Raw genomic sequence first — 17,164 nt, forward strand, 5'->3', positions numbered from 1 at the left:
AGAATTGAGCATAATACCAAAAATATTTTACAAATAACCACGGATACTTGAAATTTTCACAATTTTTTAGTGCCGATTGTGTAAGCAGTTATAGCAGTTATAGTGTAGTAAAATTATGATTTGATGAAAATCCAACTTATTAATTATAATTTTTTCTTACATAATATTTCACATTTTTTTCTTGCATATTTTCTGTTTTTAGCTAGTATATAGCTTCCGAACAATAGTAATAACTAATTTTCTACTTCATCGAGACTTCATAGAAGTGTTAAAAAAATCTTTTCTGTGTGTGCATGCAGGTCTTGTAAATGTGTGCGTAGTAAATGATCATTATTGAGTACCTTTGTATAAAATTAATGGTTGAGAGCTTTCGTACTTGAACGTACGTCATGATAATAACGCATTACACTAATTTTAATTTTTTTTTTTAAAACATTTTCAATCTTTTGTTAATCATTTTATCAAACCTACTTCTCTTGTACAATTTTAGATAACATATTTGAATTTGATCTAAACTTTACCTGACAACGACTTTCTTGCGTTTTTTATGAAATTGGATATTCACATTTTAAATAATGATTTCTCATCAAATGATTTTTTTTTTTGTAATTTAAAAAACATATAACAGTAGATACTTGAAATGTTCACCATTTTTATTCCTTATAGTGCAAGCAATTATGGCAGTTATAGCGTAGTAATAATTTTAATATGTGGATTACCTATACTTGTATAATAATTACATATAACTCATTACTCATAGTATATGATAAATTAGTATAATATATTGGTAAATGTTTCTTTCGTATACTAAAATAATTATACATAATATGGTGGGTAAGATATAACTACAAATATAACTTACAAAATAATAAACTGAAAATCTTTGCAAACCCTATACATTTATTAGAAAAACGACCTGAAAAAAATGTAAATTATTCTAATGGTCCGGTTTAAAAATGTAAAGATTTTCGATTTGGTAAAAAAATCTTACTTTGCATCAGTCGAAGCATATTTTTCAATATTTTTAATAGTTTTTAATCTTATGAATACAAATTACATGTGCATGAGTATAAATAATATATATGATATCTATGTGTGATTGATGGTTCGTAAACACACACTTATGATAATTTACTACACACACAAAGACAAGCCGTGACTGCTTTCAGCGTAATAATAGCCTAAACACAAATCATTAAAAACGACTAGTTTGCAGAGTAAGAATAATAATACAGACAATTATTATTCTCATGGATAAATTACAGGTATGATATTTTTGAATAAATAACACTTGCTGCTACTATAATAATAACATTTTAATTTCTCAGTTATATATTTTATTATAAATTTACAACATGAATGATACTTACAAATATTATAATAAATTATTGAGCTTAATGTCTTACAATATAATCTGTGCAACAAAGTGTGATTGCAATAGTTTTTACATTTTTCTTGTAATTCAAATTATATGTGTGCCATACATAAAATTAAATAATTAAAAATAAAAAATAAATAGGTATAAGACAGTAATAAGAGAATGTATAAAATTATAAATTATTTTTTATACATCTAGTACAAAAGTTGTAATACGATGGTATGACTTTCAGGTGATGTATGATAAGGAGTGTTTCTCTGTTCAAGAACTCATCTCTACAATAGTAACTATTAAACATTTTAATAATTGAAAATATTTGAGTTAACAGCAAAACTAATTTTTTCCAACATAATACAACAATAGTATTTACCCCTTGTTAAACCCATGGTTTAACCAATTTAGCAAACGGTGCTTCGATAACCAAGTATAACGCCAAGCCCATCACATAACTCTTAAACGTATCATATATCCAAGCATCGACCTGAAAACGAACGAGTTTCATACCATTAAATTATTTTAATTCAGTGGTCTGGTATCCAAACACGAGACTCATCTAGATTAATTTTGAACTAATCGGTCAATTTTAAATTTTAAATGTATCAACACAAAAAAATCATCTTACCACAGATTTTAGTGAAAGGTAAATGGGTAATCTCTGGGAACTTTGAGATATCATCATGACTGTGACGTTCACCATGAACACTGAGTATGAAAGTCTCCCCAAAGTCACAGTAATTCTGTTATTAAATAACTTTAAAAGGGGACCTGTAAAACAAAAACAATTTATTTGATTTTAGATCCTGAGTGAAGTGATGTATGTATACAAGATAGGTGTTATGTTACACTCATCAATCATCATTGGGTAGGTCAATGTAATGGACTTGTTCATTTGAATTAATTAAAACTATTTAACTTTTTAATTTGATAAAATATCGCATACAAAAAACAGTTATGAGAAAAGACTGTCAGCCTTTATGTTAACAAAATAATTCTCAATTTTGACGATCTTGTAAACATATCTATTATTATTATTTTTCATTGCCATTTCAGGTTTTTTTAGAATAATATATCAGCTGCTGGGGGAGGGGGGGGGGTGACTCTGCCCTCTTACAACTCAGCTATAATATTAGGCAATCACTTCAAAAATCACAATGTACTTATAAAGAATATAGGAACTTGCACTTTGTTGTATATTTATGATTTTTCATAAATTAATGTACATTTATATTATATTGGTATTATATTAAATTTGGTATATTTGTCTCACAATTAAATCGGTTTAAATGTCACGGTTTTTAATGTTATTGCGCGTTGAAATTTACATTTATAAAACAAGCTTAAAGCTTCATTATTGAAACAATGAAAGTAAAAACATTTTTTTTTTTTTGAGAATTCTGTACAGAAAATATTGACGATTATGAAGTATTATGTAGTATGGTGATAAGATGTACTTGAAAAACAAAATCTGCATTTTTCCCAAAGATTTTCAGATTTACCTTATTATTAAGATATGAGTTATATACTACCTAAAATCCATGTATTTAATAAAATGTATATTACCATATCCAGAAGTGAACAAGCAAATTAAAATCCACATGCTTGGAAGTGTCCACGTGCTATGACAAACGATGGAATATAAAGCATGTTCCAAAGGATAATAAGGTAACTGTCGATTGTAGAATTTGCCACCGTAAAGTTGAGCAGAAATGCCAATTGTAATAGCAACTAATGTTCCAATGTAAACTGTCATCTATACATGAAATTAACAAAATTCAAACTGTTTAAAATTAAAAATTGATAAATATAATATGAGAGTCTGTAAATTATGGGCTTACTTGTGAAAATTGAACTTTATTTTGCTTCAACTTTTCCACGATGAAGCTCATGGCTAAACCGAAGAAAAAAGGCGTGGCTCGCATGTAACTCAATCTATACGTTTTATTTAACGATATGAAAATTCTTAAGTTTTCTAAATATCTGAAATTAGTTAAATATTTAATAAATATTAGTTTATTACATACCCATAGTTAAACAAAAATATATATACCAAAATGTCTATATTACATTTTACTATAGGCGGGTACCTAATAAAATATAGTGTCCTATATGTCTATAAAAAGTCAACGTAGGAACACAAGTATTATTCTGAACTTAAATTTTAATAATTTTTTCTCTGATATTGTAATAACACTGAGTTGAATCTGCTAAATGTAAATTTGGTTTGTTGGCCCAGAAAGAAAAAAAACAAATCGTACCCTGACATCCTCTTCAGACAAACTATATCACTTTATTAGTATCTAGATTTTATGATAGGTGTTTATTTAATATCTAAAAATTACGTATTGAAAATATTGTTTTTCCACTATTAGTTTAGTTTTTTTTCGTTTTGACAATAACTAGAATATTGACTTACAAGATTAAAAGTATAATTTTGGAAAGTAGTACATTGTATTATGAATGTGTTGTCGTCAAATGACTGTAGCGTACTTATGAGTATAGAACATCGGCGATACAGTTAAATCAAACTGTAATTTTTGTCTTTGTATATAATTTTATTATATATTAACAGACGCATATAAATGATACAAATAGTTATTTTTCTACGAAGACAGCTCACGGATAAGTCTGTTATTTTTTGTTCAAATACTATAAGTCTAAAATCCTACCGCTGATTGTATAAAAATAAATCCTTGATTTCTTAACATTTCATATTCATAAGTATAATAATACTATATGAGTACCTACATTTTCCAGTACCCAATTAAATGTATGGTTTCATTGGGTTTAAAGTATCAATTATTATTTATTAACATTAGTGTAAACTTGACTTACGGAATCTGCATTTTGTGTATTCCGTCTGTTCTTGACAAAATAGTCACTACAAACGGCACGCATACACACAAACCCAGTATTGTCCCGAGTAATCCAATCCCGTATTTGGTGTTCTTCGTGTAAACGTAAACAATTATGACTCCAATTACGAAAAACTGAACGTCACATGATACGTACCAGCTTACTATGAGGCACTGCATCATTACATTTAAGCACAACAATTAGATATTATAAAATACATACGTAGGTATGATAATACCCAATAAAATATAATTAGGTATTCCGCATTCGACCTGTATTTTGTCTGCCGGTATAAATAAAAATAAAATTCGATTGTTTTGATATTGTAATAATCGATTAAGTAAAAATATATAATCACGTCTTACTGCATACTTGACGTCGATTAAGTTGCTTATGAACAACAAATTGGTCCACCAATAGTTTTTGCATATTTCGGCTTCGTCCCATATTTTCTGTGGCCACAGTGGTCCGTCTCCTAGGTGGGGTACGATGTGTGCTGTGATCGCCATCATTGCGCAATACGCCGGTAATATTCTGTGGGACGATTCATGGGTATTACTTCACATTATATGTCAATAAATTGGCATTTATAGTAAGTAAGTCAGTGGTTAGGATTGGGGGAGGGGATGATAGAATTTTTTGTTGGGTCGAAAAGATTGACAACTAAATAAAAGGTTCCTCATAAGTAATTATATTAACAATCGAAAAATATTATACCTAGGGTATTTTAAAAAGCATTAATAGTTCAAATGTCGACTAGATTTAATCAAAATATCGACAATTTGTAAATTATTTTTTAATTTAATATTTATAAAATGTCCAAATTTTATAGCTAATGCGATTGTAAACGTGAACAAATATTCTTCGTGAATTTATAACCAAAAAATCTAAAAAATATTATATAAACACAGTGTTAACTTATAGATATTTCAAGTTCAAATTTGGATGAAATTAGATAGGTTAGGTTAGCAGTTATGTTTATTAAATCACAAATATGATACGAGTGGTGGTTCAGGGGATAATAAAATAGTGTATGATATTTTGGGCCCAATTAAATGCTTCGTTGTGACTAACCTCATTACTCGGTGGATAATTGGTGATGTAATTTTTTTCAAAGCTGATTGACTCAAACCCTTTGCTTTTTGAATTGACCTAGAAACATTCAGGTGCATGAGGAAACCGCTTATGAAAAAAAATGGATCGACTATGTTCGTACTAGTCAATATTATATTAGGTCCGTTGAGATACATCTGTAATATTGATGAAGTAATTTATTAATTATACAAAATGTAACACACTTTACCAAATATAATTACAAATGTTATATTTAACGATATTTGTTCGCGGTCGCATGTATTGTATTTTAATTTAAACCCTAAAAAGTATTTCTTAAGTTTTTTTTTTCTAAGTATTTTCTCTGAAGTTAATTTAGTATCCATACTCTATATAATAACAGACTCATATTATATGCATAGGATAGATGCTTGATTTTCTTATTAACTCAGATCAAATAATTTGCTCAACACATTCGTGGACAACTACTGCTATAGCAGTAATTTCAAAAGTTGGTGTAGGTACATATATGGCAGTAAAATATAAACTGTTAAAATAAACACAGTACTGATATAGCAGTAATAATTTCAAATTTATCATATGAAAGAACATGTTTTACTGTCCCACGCCATCCTAGAAAAAATCAAATTACCTATACTATATAAAATAAAACATTACTTCAAAAACTGCAAAATATGCACAACAAAACACGTGAGGAACAAACCCTGTATAAATGTAAAGCTTTTAAGCTAATACATATATAAAATATATTATTCTATATATCTATGATGTATCTTAAATCGCAGTCTTATCAGTTATCACAGTAACAAAACAGTTACGCTGATAGTAATAATTTGTCAGTGCGACCTTCAGTCGATACACGAAATACCTTATTTATAACCGATAACATCACAAACATCTATTACTATATTGTTGATGAAAATTTAAACCAAAAAAATTAAATTTATATTAGTTGTTTTAAATATTCGAAATAAATATACATAATTTCAGTGATATAAGGTTGGGTTTGAATCCCCCCTCCCCCTGTCTATGGTCCTGTAACTGACAAGGATGTTAACTCTAACATAAAAATAATTTGTTTCATAAATATTTTGGTGACTTACATTTTCTATGTATTTAGGGTTATTCATAGGATTTCCTATTACATAAAACAATCGGTGACCCAACAAAACGACCATCATCGTTAGAAATTTAAAACCATACAGTGCATTTAATTCGTTGTCCTTATCGAATTTTGACAATGTTTTGCCTGACTCAATAAATGAAAATGTTTTGCAAAATGAATTGACATTTTCACCTGTTGATAAAATTAAATAAATTATACTCAAATGAGCCGGGTAAAAATTTACTAAATACAAAAAAAAAGGAATTGATAATAGGTAAATGATAATCACTTACTTTTGATTCCTTTTGACATTTTAGAGCAAGATATTCTTATAAAATGATGTAACGTTGTGACATGACAAATCAAAACAATAAGTAAAAAGAAAATGCTGAAACAATATAATTACAAACAGTTTTAATAAAAATTACATCCTAAAACTATTTAAAAAAAATAAAATGTGAAAATCGTGTATAATATTGTGATATTAACGTACGTTAGTCATACTTGTGGGTAGGGATGGGGTGGCTCTCATTACAGGCACCAAATGAAGAAATACATTTATAGTTGCTTTAATATTATGTGCGTCTATAATTTTAGTAATTTATTGAAATAACATATTTTATATCTTTTTTAAATATTTCATGGCGGTCGGATAAAATTCCAAACATCGTTGTTCGTTGTAGCATTATGAAATATGTACTTCAATTAAGATTGGGTATTATGTTCTTGTATTTATTTAGTTTTTTTTTTTTATCTATTTATTGATATGACTATTAACAAAGGAAAGCAATCAACACTAAAAAAATCAAAATCAAATTATTTTAGTTTGTTTTTCTAATAATTATGTCGATGGATGTCCAATTTTCAAAAGATTCAATAAAACTTCAAAGAGTATTTAGCTCTCTAATATGGTTTGTGAAGTGTGGTTTCCTTATATTTGTCACTATTAAAATATTAAATATATTTAATAATATGATGTAAATTATTATCAATTAATTATTTTGCCTATTTAACCAATTTATGGTTTATATTTTTATATGTTTATTAGGAAATTTGTATAAGAAACATATTTGTGTGTCTAAAATTTGTTCGATTATGAATAATTATTCTAACTTTAAAATTTTCAACTATTTCAATAATACATACTTCATAGTATATTATACTGTTCAAAATTTAGTGAACTAATGTATATATAGTTATCAGTGATATAGAATTATTAATATACCTAATAATATATTCTTCTCTCAAATTATGTATCAATAGGCATAAGTTATTTAAACTTTTAATATTTAACTTTGCACTATAAAATCACTATAAAACTGAAAATATGTACTGAATATTCTAAAATGTGTGAAGCCATGTAGAAACCTATTAAAACTTCATAATATAATATACTATAAACATAACATTTTTAATAATTAATAAAATAAAAATAGGTACCAACTTTATTAACAAATTAGCTATTGAGAATCTAAACAATGAATGTTTATATTAAAATTATTTATAAATAGTTTTTTATAATTTATTGAAACAACATATAATACTAATTTGTAAAGTTTATTTAGTTTTATTAAATTAATTTTCATTTTGTTTATAATAATATATTAATATATATAATCCATGAAGTGAAGTAATATTATATACCGGCTTCGTAGGAATTATACCCCCCCCCCCACCCCCTTGATACTGAAAATTTGTATTTAATATACATTTTCCCGTTTTTAAACGTTTTTCCTTTGCCCATTAATGTCACTCGTTTGTATCCTTGCTAGTCAATTGTCATCGTATTCGGTCAAGTGATTTACTTAGTCATCGCCGTGCAGGTTACCTAACAAACAAATTTTAGACGCTTCGATCACTGGCTTTTTTTTACTAAAACACTAATAGCTTAGCTTCCCTAGGGCTTAAACCAAATATTATGTTGAATAAGGGCACAAAATATGATATCCTCGATGCTCCATTTAGCTCCAGATTGCACTGAGCGTATGGATGAGTAAATCGATTCTATCTTGGGATTTCAAATGATTGACAGTTATCAGGGTGTCCAACATATACAATTTTCTAATTGCGTTCATGTAGGCCTTGTGTGCATAGTAAGCGATCATTAGTATGTTTGTGTGTGTGTGTGTGTGTGTGTGTGTGTGTGTGTGTGCTTGTATAGTTCAAAAGAAAAAGCGAATAAATAATTAAAATTAAGTAAAATATGATTAAATTAATATTGATGATTAAATTACCTAGTCACGTAGTAAGCGGTATTGTAGTGATACATGTCTCCTTTGACCGTGCACATTATTGGATCTACTTTGACGACGGCCATCAACTCCTTTGGATCAAATGCCGAGTTCAGTTTGTTTTGCAGTGACGTTTGCAAGTCGAATGCCGTACAAGAATCCGGAATACATATTCCTAAACTCAAACTATTTCGTTGCACTTGATCCGGATAATCGCCCCACTGAAACAATATGATGTAGGTATTTCAAATCAATATCAAATATGGTGTGTTTGTGGTCCCCGTCAATAATGTATTTACTAAAATTATAACTTTTTTAGACTTCTATAACTGTTGTCTGGTGTATTAGAGATGCACAATTTAAATTTATTCAAAAAGAATAAAAAATTCAAGCTATTTTTGGTTTACCAAGAATGTAGGCTAGGTCCTTAGGCTAGATTGCCAACACTGTTCAATATTCAAAAATCACATATTATAGTTTTGCATGTACCTATACATATATAATATTAAGGTATTAAAACAAAACTATAAGTCTATGTTACGGCGCCACAAACATTTTAGAAAGACACTTATAAGAAGAGCCTGATGGTGGAGATCATTACCAATACATTTGAATTGATTTTAAGTGATTTAAAAGTTGTTTGCCGTTTTAACTTTGAACAGTTACTTAATTCACAATCTGACACTGATAATATATTTTATTTTCCTGCAGGAAAACTGTGAGTATTTTTATTTGTTACAATACTATATTACCATGTACCTAAAGCGTATTTAAGTTATAGTCCCTATTTATCATATTATTAGACTAGACACATATCGGTGTTGGAGGTTACTTCTTTTCGGGCAGGTATAATATTGAAGTAACTTTTTTTTTTGGTTGGTGTCATATAAAACGACAAACTAATGTAATATAATAAAATAAGTATCATAAAGTCTAAAACTCCATACTTGTAGGTACAAATCAAATACATTTTTGATATTATCCAAAAGTCATATTATTCTCCAATAATATTTTTGGGTTTGTATAAAATATATTTTGTTCTTCGGATAGCTTACAAATATAAGCTTAATAAATTTGGTTATTTTGTAGTTATAATTATAAAAGCAAACCATGCTGTTCAACTAATTTGATTATCGTCAACAATTTACAAACTCGTTTTCTTTTAGTGAACCATACATTTATGTATTTTAAATTGGTACTTTTAAAAACCTTCATTATTTAATAATAAATAAGATTATAATATATTTCAATTGCACATACTCCGAGTACGGTTTTCCACGCATCTTTGTTCCCGAAATCATCTAGATTCTCCGTTCTGTTGAAACTGTAATTTTTGCCCGTTGGTGGGATTAGTTTTATTTCGGACAAGCAATACTGTCCTATCACCGGATGGCGCACGTCCACACATTCGTCGTAAATTCCCATGTGGTACCGGTTGCCAGCCAGTATGCCGGTTGGATATCGGTCCCAGGATTCCGCCACTGAAAAATAATGGTTCAAACAAACACAAGTCATATAAGTATTCGATTCGGTATGACATGTGTTATAAATGATCAAATAGTTTTCATATTATTATACATATATTGAGTTCAGTTATCGATTGTGGCCGCTTCATCACCATCGTCAGCTTTAGGGGATAAAGTATTCAGTAAAAACTATCCAAATATATCGTTGATGCGAAGAAATCATGAGATTCTACTGAGCATTGCATTGAACGATTGCAAATCAAAACAATAAGTTCACCTTTAACCGATTACCTATGCACTCCTCGACGAGTTAATTAAATAATTGTCCTCCAAAGTATTGATGTATTGAATCATTTTTTTTTCTTAAGATCAAGAGGGAGTGTCAAGAAATGAAAAACTACCACTAAAAAAAAAATACACCACTTTATGTCTATTACTCTCGTGTTATATTGTAGATAGGTACATATTATATAAACTGGGGATTAAAGAATCATTATTAACACTTATTTTTATATCAGTCGCATAACTGAAAATTGTATAAGATCCTATTTTATGGGCGTTGATGCCGATTTTTATAATTGTATATACAATTTGAAAATAATATTTTTCATTCTTGTTACTACCTTAATTATAATACTTTTCCACCAATCTATTTCTCAATACCTTTTTATTTGGGAGGGGGGGTTGATAGGTGGGTAGGTGTATTACATCAACGAAAATTACTTCACAGGGAAAACTCTCACGCACTGTAGATATATGCGGATTTTGTTAATTTTTTTTTTATGTAGGTAAAAGCCCGAATTTTCATTTTCTTTAAATGGTGCTAGAAAAATACATTTGAAAAAGAATTATATTACTGCTGTGCAATTAGGTATTCAAATGTATATTTAAGATTCTATAGTTGTTATAATTTTGAAAACCATTCTTTGATCATACCTGCAAAATGTCCTCTTCTTATGTATAAAAAAAAATAACGAAATCCGATTATCCTTCTGGTAGATAGTATTTTTCTTGTATTAAAAACATGTTTTTTACTAAAACACGCACCGTCTCCATATTTAGTTTAACTAAAAAAAAATGAAGAGTGGCAACCACGAAAATGTTTAAGACACTCCGGAAATGTCGTCTTAAATTATTTGATATTGATACATGGCATTACACTAATACGGATTGTACTTTTCATAAATTTCTTTACAAAAAACACATCGAAAATTTATGCAAAATGGACAAGGTGGAAGTGGTATAAAATAACGTTGGCTTTTTTATACAAGGTTAGGATATTAAGCAACATAATATTATTATATTCAATGCATTTTTAACATTACACATAAATATAGTATAAATAAAGCGTAGTCATAAATATATTTTATGTCTACACGAAAACGAATAATAAATATAGTATTATTATGCATTTCTGGTTAATGAGAAATTATTCGATTAAGCTACAGACATCATACATAATCAAATATGCTAAATACGGTCATTATAGTATACTGCTGTTATTATTCTAGAAATCCAACATACTGTTGCTGTACTTACTATTATTATTATTTTCCCTATAATGAATTTACATTTAAGAGGACGCCACACCCGCATGCGTTGTCTCCGTCTTACAAACAAGTAACATACCAAATTTACGCTCAGCAGTTCAAGTTATATGCCGTTAGCATAAAAATTAGAGTGAATTAACCTATTATGAAACTTGATGGTAAGAACTTTATCCGTGTTTTGTTGGAAGTTTTTTTACGATACTTCAGTTTTTAAGCGAGGTATGCTTGTATGATAAATGTAAATTAAAAATGCTCATAACTCACTTAAAAACTGAATTATTGTAAAAAAACTTCCAACAAAACACAGATAAAGTTCTTACCATCAAGTTTCATAATAGGTTAATTCACTCTAATTTCTAAGCTAACGGCATACAACTTGAACTGCTGAGCGTAAATTTGGTATGTTACTCGTTTGTAAGACGGAGACAACGCATGCGGGTGTGGCGCCCTCTTAACAGTAACCAAATAGCTTTTTGTTATTGAAAACACGTTCAATACAATCGACTGTTATCAAACTCTGTCATTTATACATTATAATCCAATAATATATTATTATTTATTTATTTATTTATTTATTTATTTAATATTAAACGGTCAAGGCCCAATTACAATTAACAACAATATTGAAATCATTAATAATATAATTCAAATATTATTTATAGTAAATGTGAACAATGAAAATTATTATAGTAAAATATTATAACATAGTACATTATGAATTAATTATTAAAGAATTGCAATACAATTTGAAGGAATATATGTTTGGTGAGCTGAACATATCAATTTTTAATTTATTTACGGTTTGCATTACTCTATTACAAGGAGTGTTATTTGCATAATTGGTAACTTGTAGACTTAAACGAAAAGTGTCTGTTGAACGTGTGTTTAAAGTGGGTATGTAGAAAGTTAAACGGCTTGAAAAATCTGGGCAATCAACATTACCAGCCAAAAGTTTATAGAAGAAACATACATCAAGACTTATACGTCTTTGTTCCAACGTCTGAAGGTTTAATAAAGATAGTAATGGATTATAGGTAGTGTGAGGAGCTCTAGGTATGGAGCTTTTAATTGAGATGAAGCGTAAGAACTTCTGTTGTACTTTTTCTAATTTTGTTTTTTGACCTAACTGATAGGGAGACCAAATGATAGAACCGTATTCACAGATGGGTCGGATTAACGAGCAGTAAATCGATTTTAAAGCAAATTTATCAGTAAAGTCCGCACAATTACGATTAATAAAACCCAGTATTTGATGCGTTTTATTAATAACCATTTGAATACGACAATCGAATTTTAATTTTTTATCAAATAAAATACCAAGGTCTTTAATAGGACCCGTGGAGCGTAGAAGAGTTTCACCACCAATTAAATAATTATAATTAGTAGTCGATCTAGTTCTTGAGAAGGTCATTATCTGACATTTTTTGATATTAAGTGAAAGATAATTTTTAGTGCAAAAGTCATAGAGTATATTCAACTCAGATTGAAGTAAGGCAGCGTCCAGTGGTGAATTAACTATACGAAATATTTTAAGATCATCCGCAAACATTAGCTTAGAGCAATTTTGAAAGTTAATATCATTAATAAATATATTGAATAATATTGGAGCTAAGTGGGAACCTTACGGAACTCCAGATGTAATACGTATTGGGGTAAAAGTATAACCTTTATAAGAGACAATTTGAAAACGATCTTGAGTAAAAGAAATTAACCAGTTTAGAATAGAACCACAGACACCGATTAGTTCTAGTTTGGTAAATAAAATCTGTTGATTAATTTTGTCAAACGCTTTTGAAAAATCAGTGTAAATAACATCAACACTATTTCCAGTCATAAGCGCATCAGATAAGAAGTTTTGAAAAACAAGCAAATTAGTAGTGGTACTTTTTTTGCGCCGGAACCCATGCTGGTCGTCAACGATTACATTAGCTAAGACAGGTATGATTTTTTCAGCAATGATAGATTCGAAAACTTTAGGTATAATAGAAGGTATTGAGATTGGTCGGTAATTGGAGATATTAGATAGGTCAGATGATGATTTTGGTACAGGACGAATATCAGTAGTTTTCCACGCATCAGGAAAAGTACCAGTAGATAGTGACATGTTAAATTGATATAGTAAAGGCGTAGAAAGAACATAAGGACAGTTTTTAAAAAATATACTTGGAATTAAATCAGGTCCTGGGCATGAGCTAGGAGTAAGTGAGTTAAGTGAATTACAAATATCAAGTAGATCAATTGTACATGAGTGCAAAGGAGATTGGAGTACTTTTGGTTGATTTTGCTGGTTGTAATTTAAATTAATATTATTGTTATTTTCATAAACACTAGAGAAGTATTTAGAAAAAGCATTGACAGTATGGTTTGGAGAATCGAATTTTTCATTGTACAAATACATGCAATTTGGTAGGAAGTTAACTTTACGTTTATTATTATTTACAAATTTCCAAAAATGTTTAGGATATACCTTTAAGTTTTTTTGCAAGTTATTGATGTAGAGATAGTAATCAGATTTTGAGTAGACTTTACATTTAGCGCGAAGTTTTGAAAAAGATATGTAATCACTCACCAAACCGGTACTCTTATATAACTTATGAGCAATTTTTTTCTTAAATATTAAATCGTATTATATTCAAATAAAACATGAAGCAGTCAGTATAATATTATAAAATGTGTTTACATGCAAGTTATTAGAATTACTACATATTGTGAATTTTTTTTTAACAATCCTACTCACAGAGTTTTGGAGAGTTTTGGTCTATTCTATCATTATAATGGATAGTATTAAATTTTAATTCAATTATATGATATCATTGTACACGAAAAACGATTCTGAGCGAAGATGGTATGTCAGTCTGGGTCTAATTAAAAATTAAAAAAAATCTTAGATGTAAAAAAAAATGTTTGAACCCATAATAATTTTCTAAATTTCGTGACTTTTACGAATTTTGTCAAAATTCTAAATTCAAACTCTCATAAAAAATTATTGTGGACGTATGCTCAACTTTTTTTAATTTTCACTAACAACAACTTATGAGGAACCGTGTATTACATTTTCAAGTTATTTTACATAGTGAACATTTTTTTATCGACGTTAGTTAAAAAAAAAACAAATAACTATCGAAAATTGTGTATGCCTATAAATAGTTCAACATCAAAAATGTTTTCGTGTATAAAAATGCTAACAAGAACATTCAGTGAAATTTCATTTTTTTTAGAGTTACACGAAAACCAAAATTGATTTTTTCAAAAACTGGTTTTGAAAATTATTGGGAATTTTAAATTTTGATCCCTCAAATGGATTCACTTTCCTACCAGAATAGATGCTGTTGAATAAAACTGAAGCACTTTCACTGTAACAAAAGGTGATGATGAACACAAAAAAAAATTAATAAATAAATAAAAAAAAACACACATCATTGTAAAATCAATACATTCATCGCTCAGCTCAGGATCTAAGATAAGAATAATATAATTCAATATTTCATACTTGCTCTAATAAAACTAAATAATTATTTTTAATAATTCCGTAAAAAATTATCTTCGTCGTTTTTTTGGATACCATTTAGATTATTAAATTTATTAAATTAAAAATAAAGTAACACAAATTGTAATAGTTATCTTTTTTAAGGTAATAAAACTTAAATTTAATAAAAAATATAAGAGTTAGATGAACGTTTTTTTTTTTTCATAACTTGAGATGTACCATCATATAACGACTGTATGTCACTTTCCTCCGGTACCCATTCTGTGAGTACCGAAATTAAAAAAAAAATATTTTTCAGAATAACGATAGACGAATTATTACTCAGTTTACTATATTATTAACCTAACTAATTTTCAACTACTCTGAAAACTTAACTATTCAAAAATACCCAACTGACCACTGTAGTGATCTGCCTTAGGATTTTTCCAACTCGACACTAGTAGTATAATCAAAAATATCATAAGCTGGTAATAATGTTTGTTTAATTTGAATGCATCGTTAAAAACAACCATTATAGTGTGTTTGAAAAAATTTGATTAAAAAAATACTTTTAAAAATAGTTAAATTGAACAATCATTGTCCATATAATTTATATGGCTATTACACCAACGAAAAAATAATAGGTACCTACATGTGTTGATTTACTGTAGAGATATCGGAGGACATCATTATTCATTATTATAGAGCATACTATTTAAAAATACAATGTAATTGAATACTATTAGTATAGTGTTTTAGAACTTTTTTGTTTTAATGATATATATGAATAGGTACTAACTTCTGACAGCCCAACTGGTGTGGTTCTTCAGATGTCTGTCGTACATGTCGGATTGGGTCCGGCAAGCGAAGCTTCCGACTTGTCGAATGGTGAAATTGCTTAGTGCCTGGTGAAAAAGCTCGGATATCCACGGTCCCCGTAGACTGTCAGTGATAGCCACTTCGGAAATCCATCCGCCTTGTCCGTCGGACGACGATAGAGAGGCCAACTGCAATAGCACGAGCAGTCCGATAACGATCGTGGTCGACATGTCGACGATCTCTATTTGATGAATATAATACGATTTATCGGTTCTCAACGCACTATATTATGTCCCGCTCCGCAGGGATGATAAAATCGAACCTACTGCAGAGAAATTTAGTCCTGCCCGATACGACTACTTTTGGACTGGTGATAAAAAACGCCGATGGATGCGTCGAACAATAATAAGTGTAGATGAAAAATACAATATCAACTATCGAGAATTTTAATATAGCTGTGATGGGGCTATAGGTGATACTGCAGTATCGGAAACTCTCGACGATACACAAATACTGCTGCAGCACTGAGCTGTTTGGATAAAAAAAAAAAAGTTTAACGTCTCCTAAATATAGAGCTGTAGTGGTGCGCGACATTCGCGATAATATTATTATGACTTTCGTCGTCGCACGGTTGTCAGACGTATGTGAGAAAAATAATAGCACTCGCTTAAGATTATCAATGCAAACTTGTCTCAGGTGTGTATATTATATAAGTGGGCGGAGACTAGCTATACTACGTCTAGGGTTGAATTACTTCGATACTGTTGATACTAGTCAACGAGATTGCACCTAAAAGTCATGGCCGTCATTGGATATCGTCACGCAGGAAGTCTCGCTGCAAACCCACCACTCACTGACGTAGGTATATACGATTTTTAATTAATTAGCGGATTTATGATTTTTTCGTGGAAGGTACTTTATTTAAAATTCGAACACTGTGTATATATTTATCTTGTAAATTATGATAGTTATGTGTACATAATATAGGTACGACAATGGTATGCGTTTTATTTTTAGAAAAGGATTTATGACGTTTCATTGCTGCAGTCTAGAAGAACTAATATTATGTGCGATTTAAATGTACAGGAAAACAATACATCACCATAATAATGAAACATATCGGTAGTCAAGTAGAGTTATTTGCCTCGATACAAAATGTTTCGGATTCTGAACACGAATATTGCATGGCTGTATTTTGATGTCTAAGGGGTTTTCCTTGAAA

At 29.1% G+C, this 17,164-nt stretch overlaps 1 protein-coding gene across 4 annotated transcripts; it reads right to left on the reverse strand.

Annotated features, from left to right (window-relative positions):
* Positions 1-1,329: 1,329 nt before the first annotated feature.
* On the reverse strand, positions 1,330-16,849 carry LOC111038381 (nose resistant to fluoxetine protein 6-like). Of its 4 annotated transcripts, XM_022321448.1 has the most exons (13): positions 15,923-16,848; positions 9,902-10,122; positions 8,645-8,862; positions 6,704-6,798; positions 6,409-6,602; positions 5,306-5,481; positions 4,597-4,765; positions 4,211-4,404; positions 3,214-3,355; positions 2,939-3,128; positions 2,001-2,143; positions 1,749-1,859; positions 1,330-1,665 (listed from the first exon to the last, which is right to left on the reverse strand). In XM_022321448.1, the coding sequence occupies exons 1-12, from the start codon at positions 16,170-16,172 to the stop codon at positions 1,755-1,757; spliced, it is 2,097 nt and encodes a 698-aa protein (XP_022177140.1). In that variant the 5' UTR covers positions 16,173-16,848; the 3' UTR covers positions 1,330-1,665; positions 1,749-1,754. The 4 variants fall into 4 exon arrangements, with proteins under 4 accessions (XP_022177140.1, XP_022177141.1, XP_022177139.1 ...); XM_022321449.1 differs by having other exon boundaries at positions 1,330-1,859; positions 4,604-4,765; positions 5,306-5,383; positions 15,923-16,849; XM_022321447.1 differs by having other exon boundaries at positions 1,330-1,859.
* Positions 16,850-17,164: the final 315 nt, after the last annotated feature.

Source organism: Myzus persicae, unplaced genomic scaffold, assembly GCF_001856785.1.
Source record: "Myzus persicae strain clone G006 unplaced genomic scaffold, MPER_G0061.0, whole genome shotgun sequence".
NCBI classification, from domain to species: Eukaryota; Metazoa; Arthropoda; class Insecta; order Hemiptera; family Aphididae; genus Myzus; species Myzus persicae.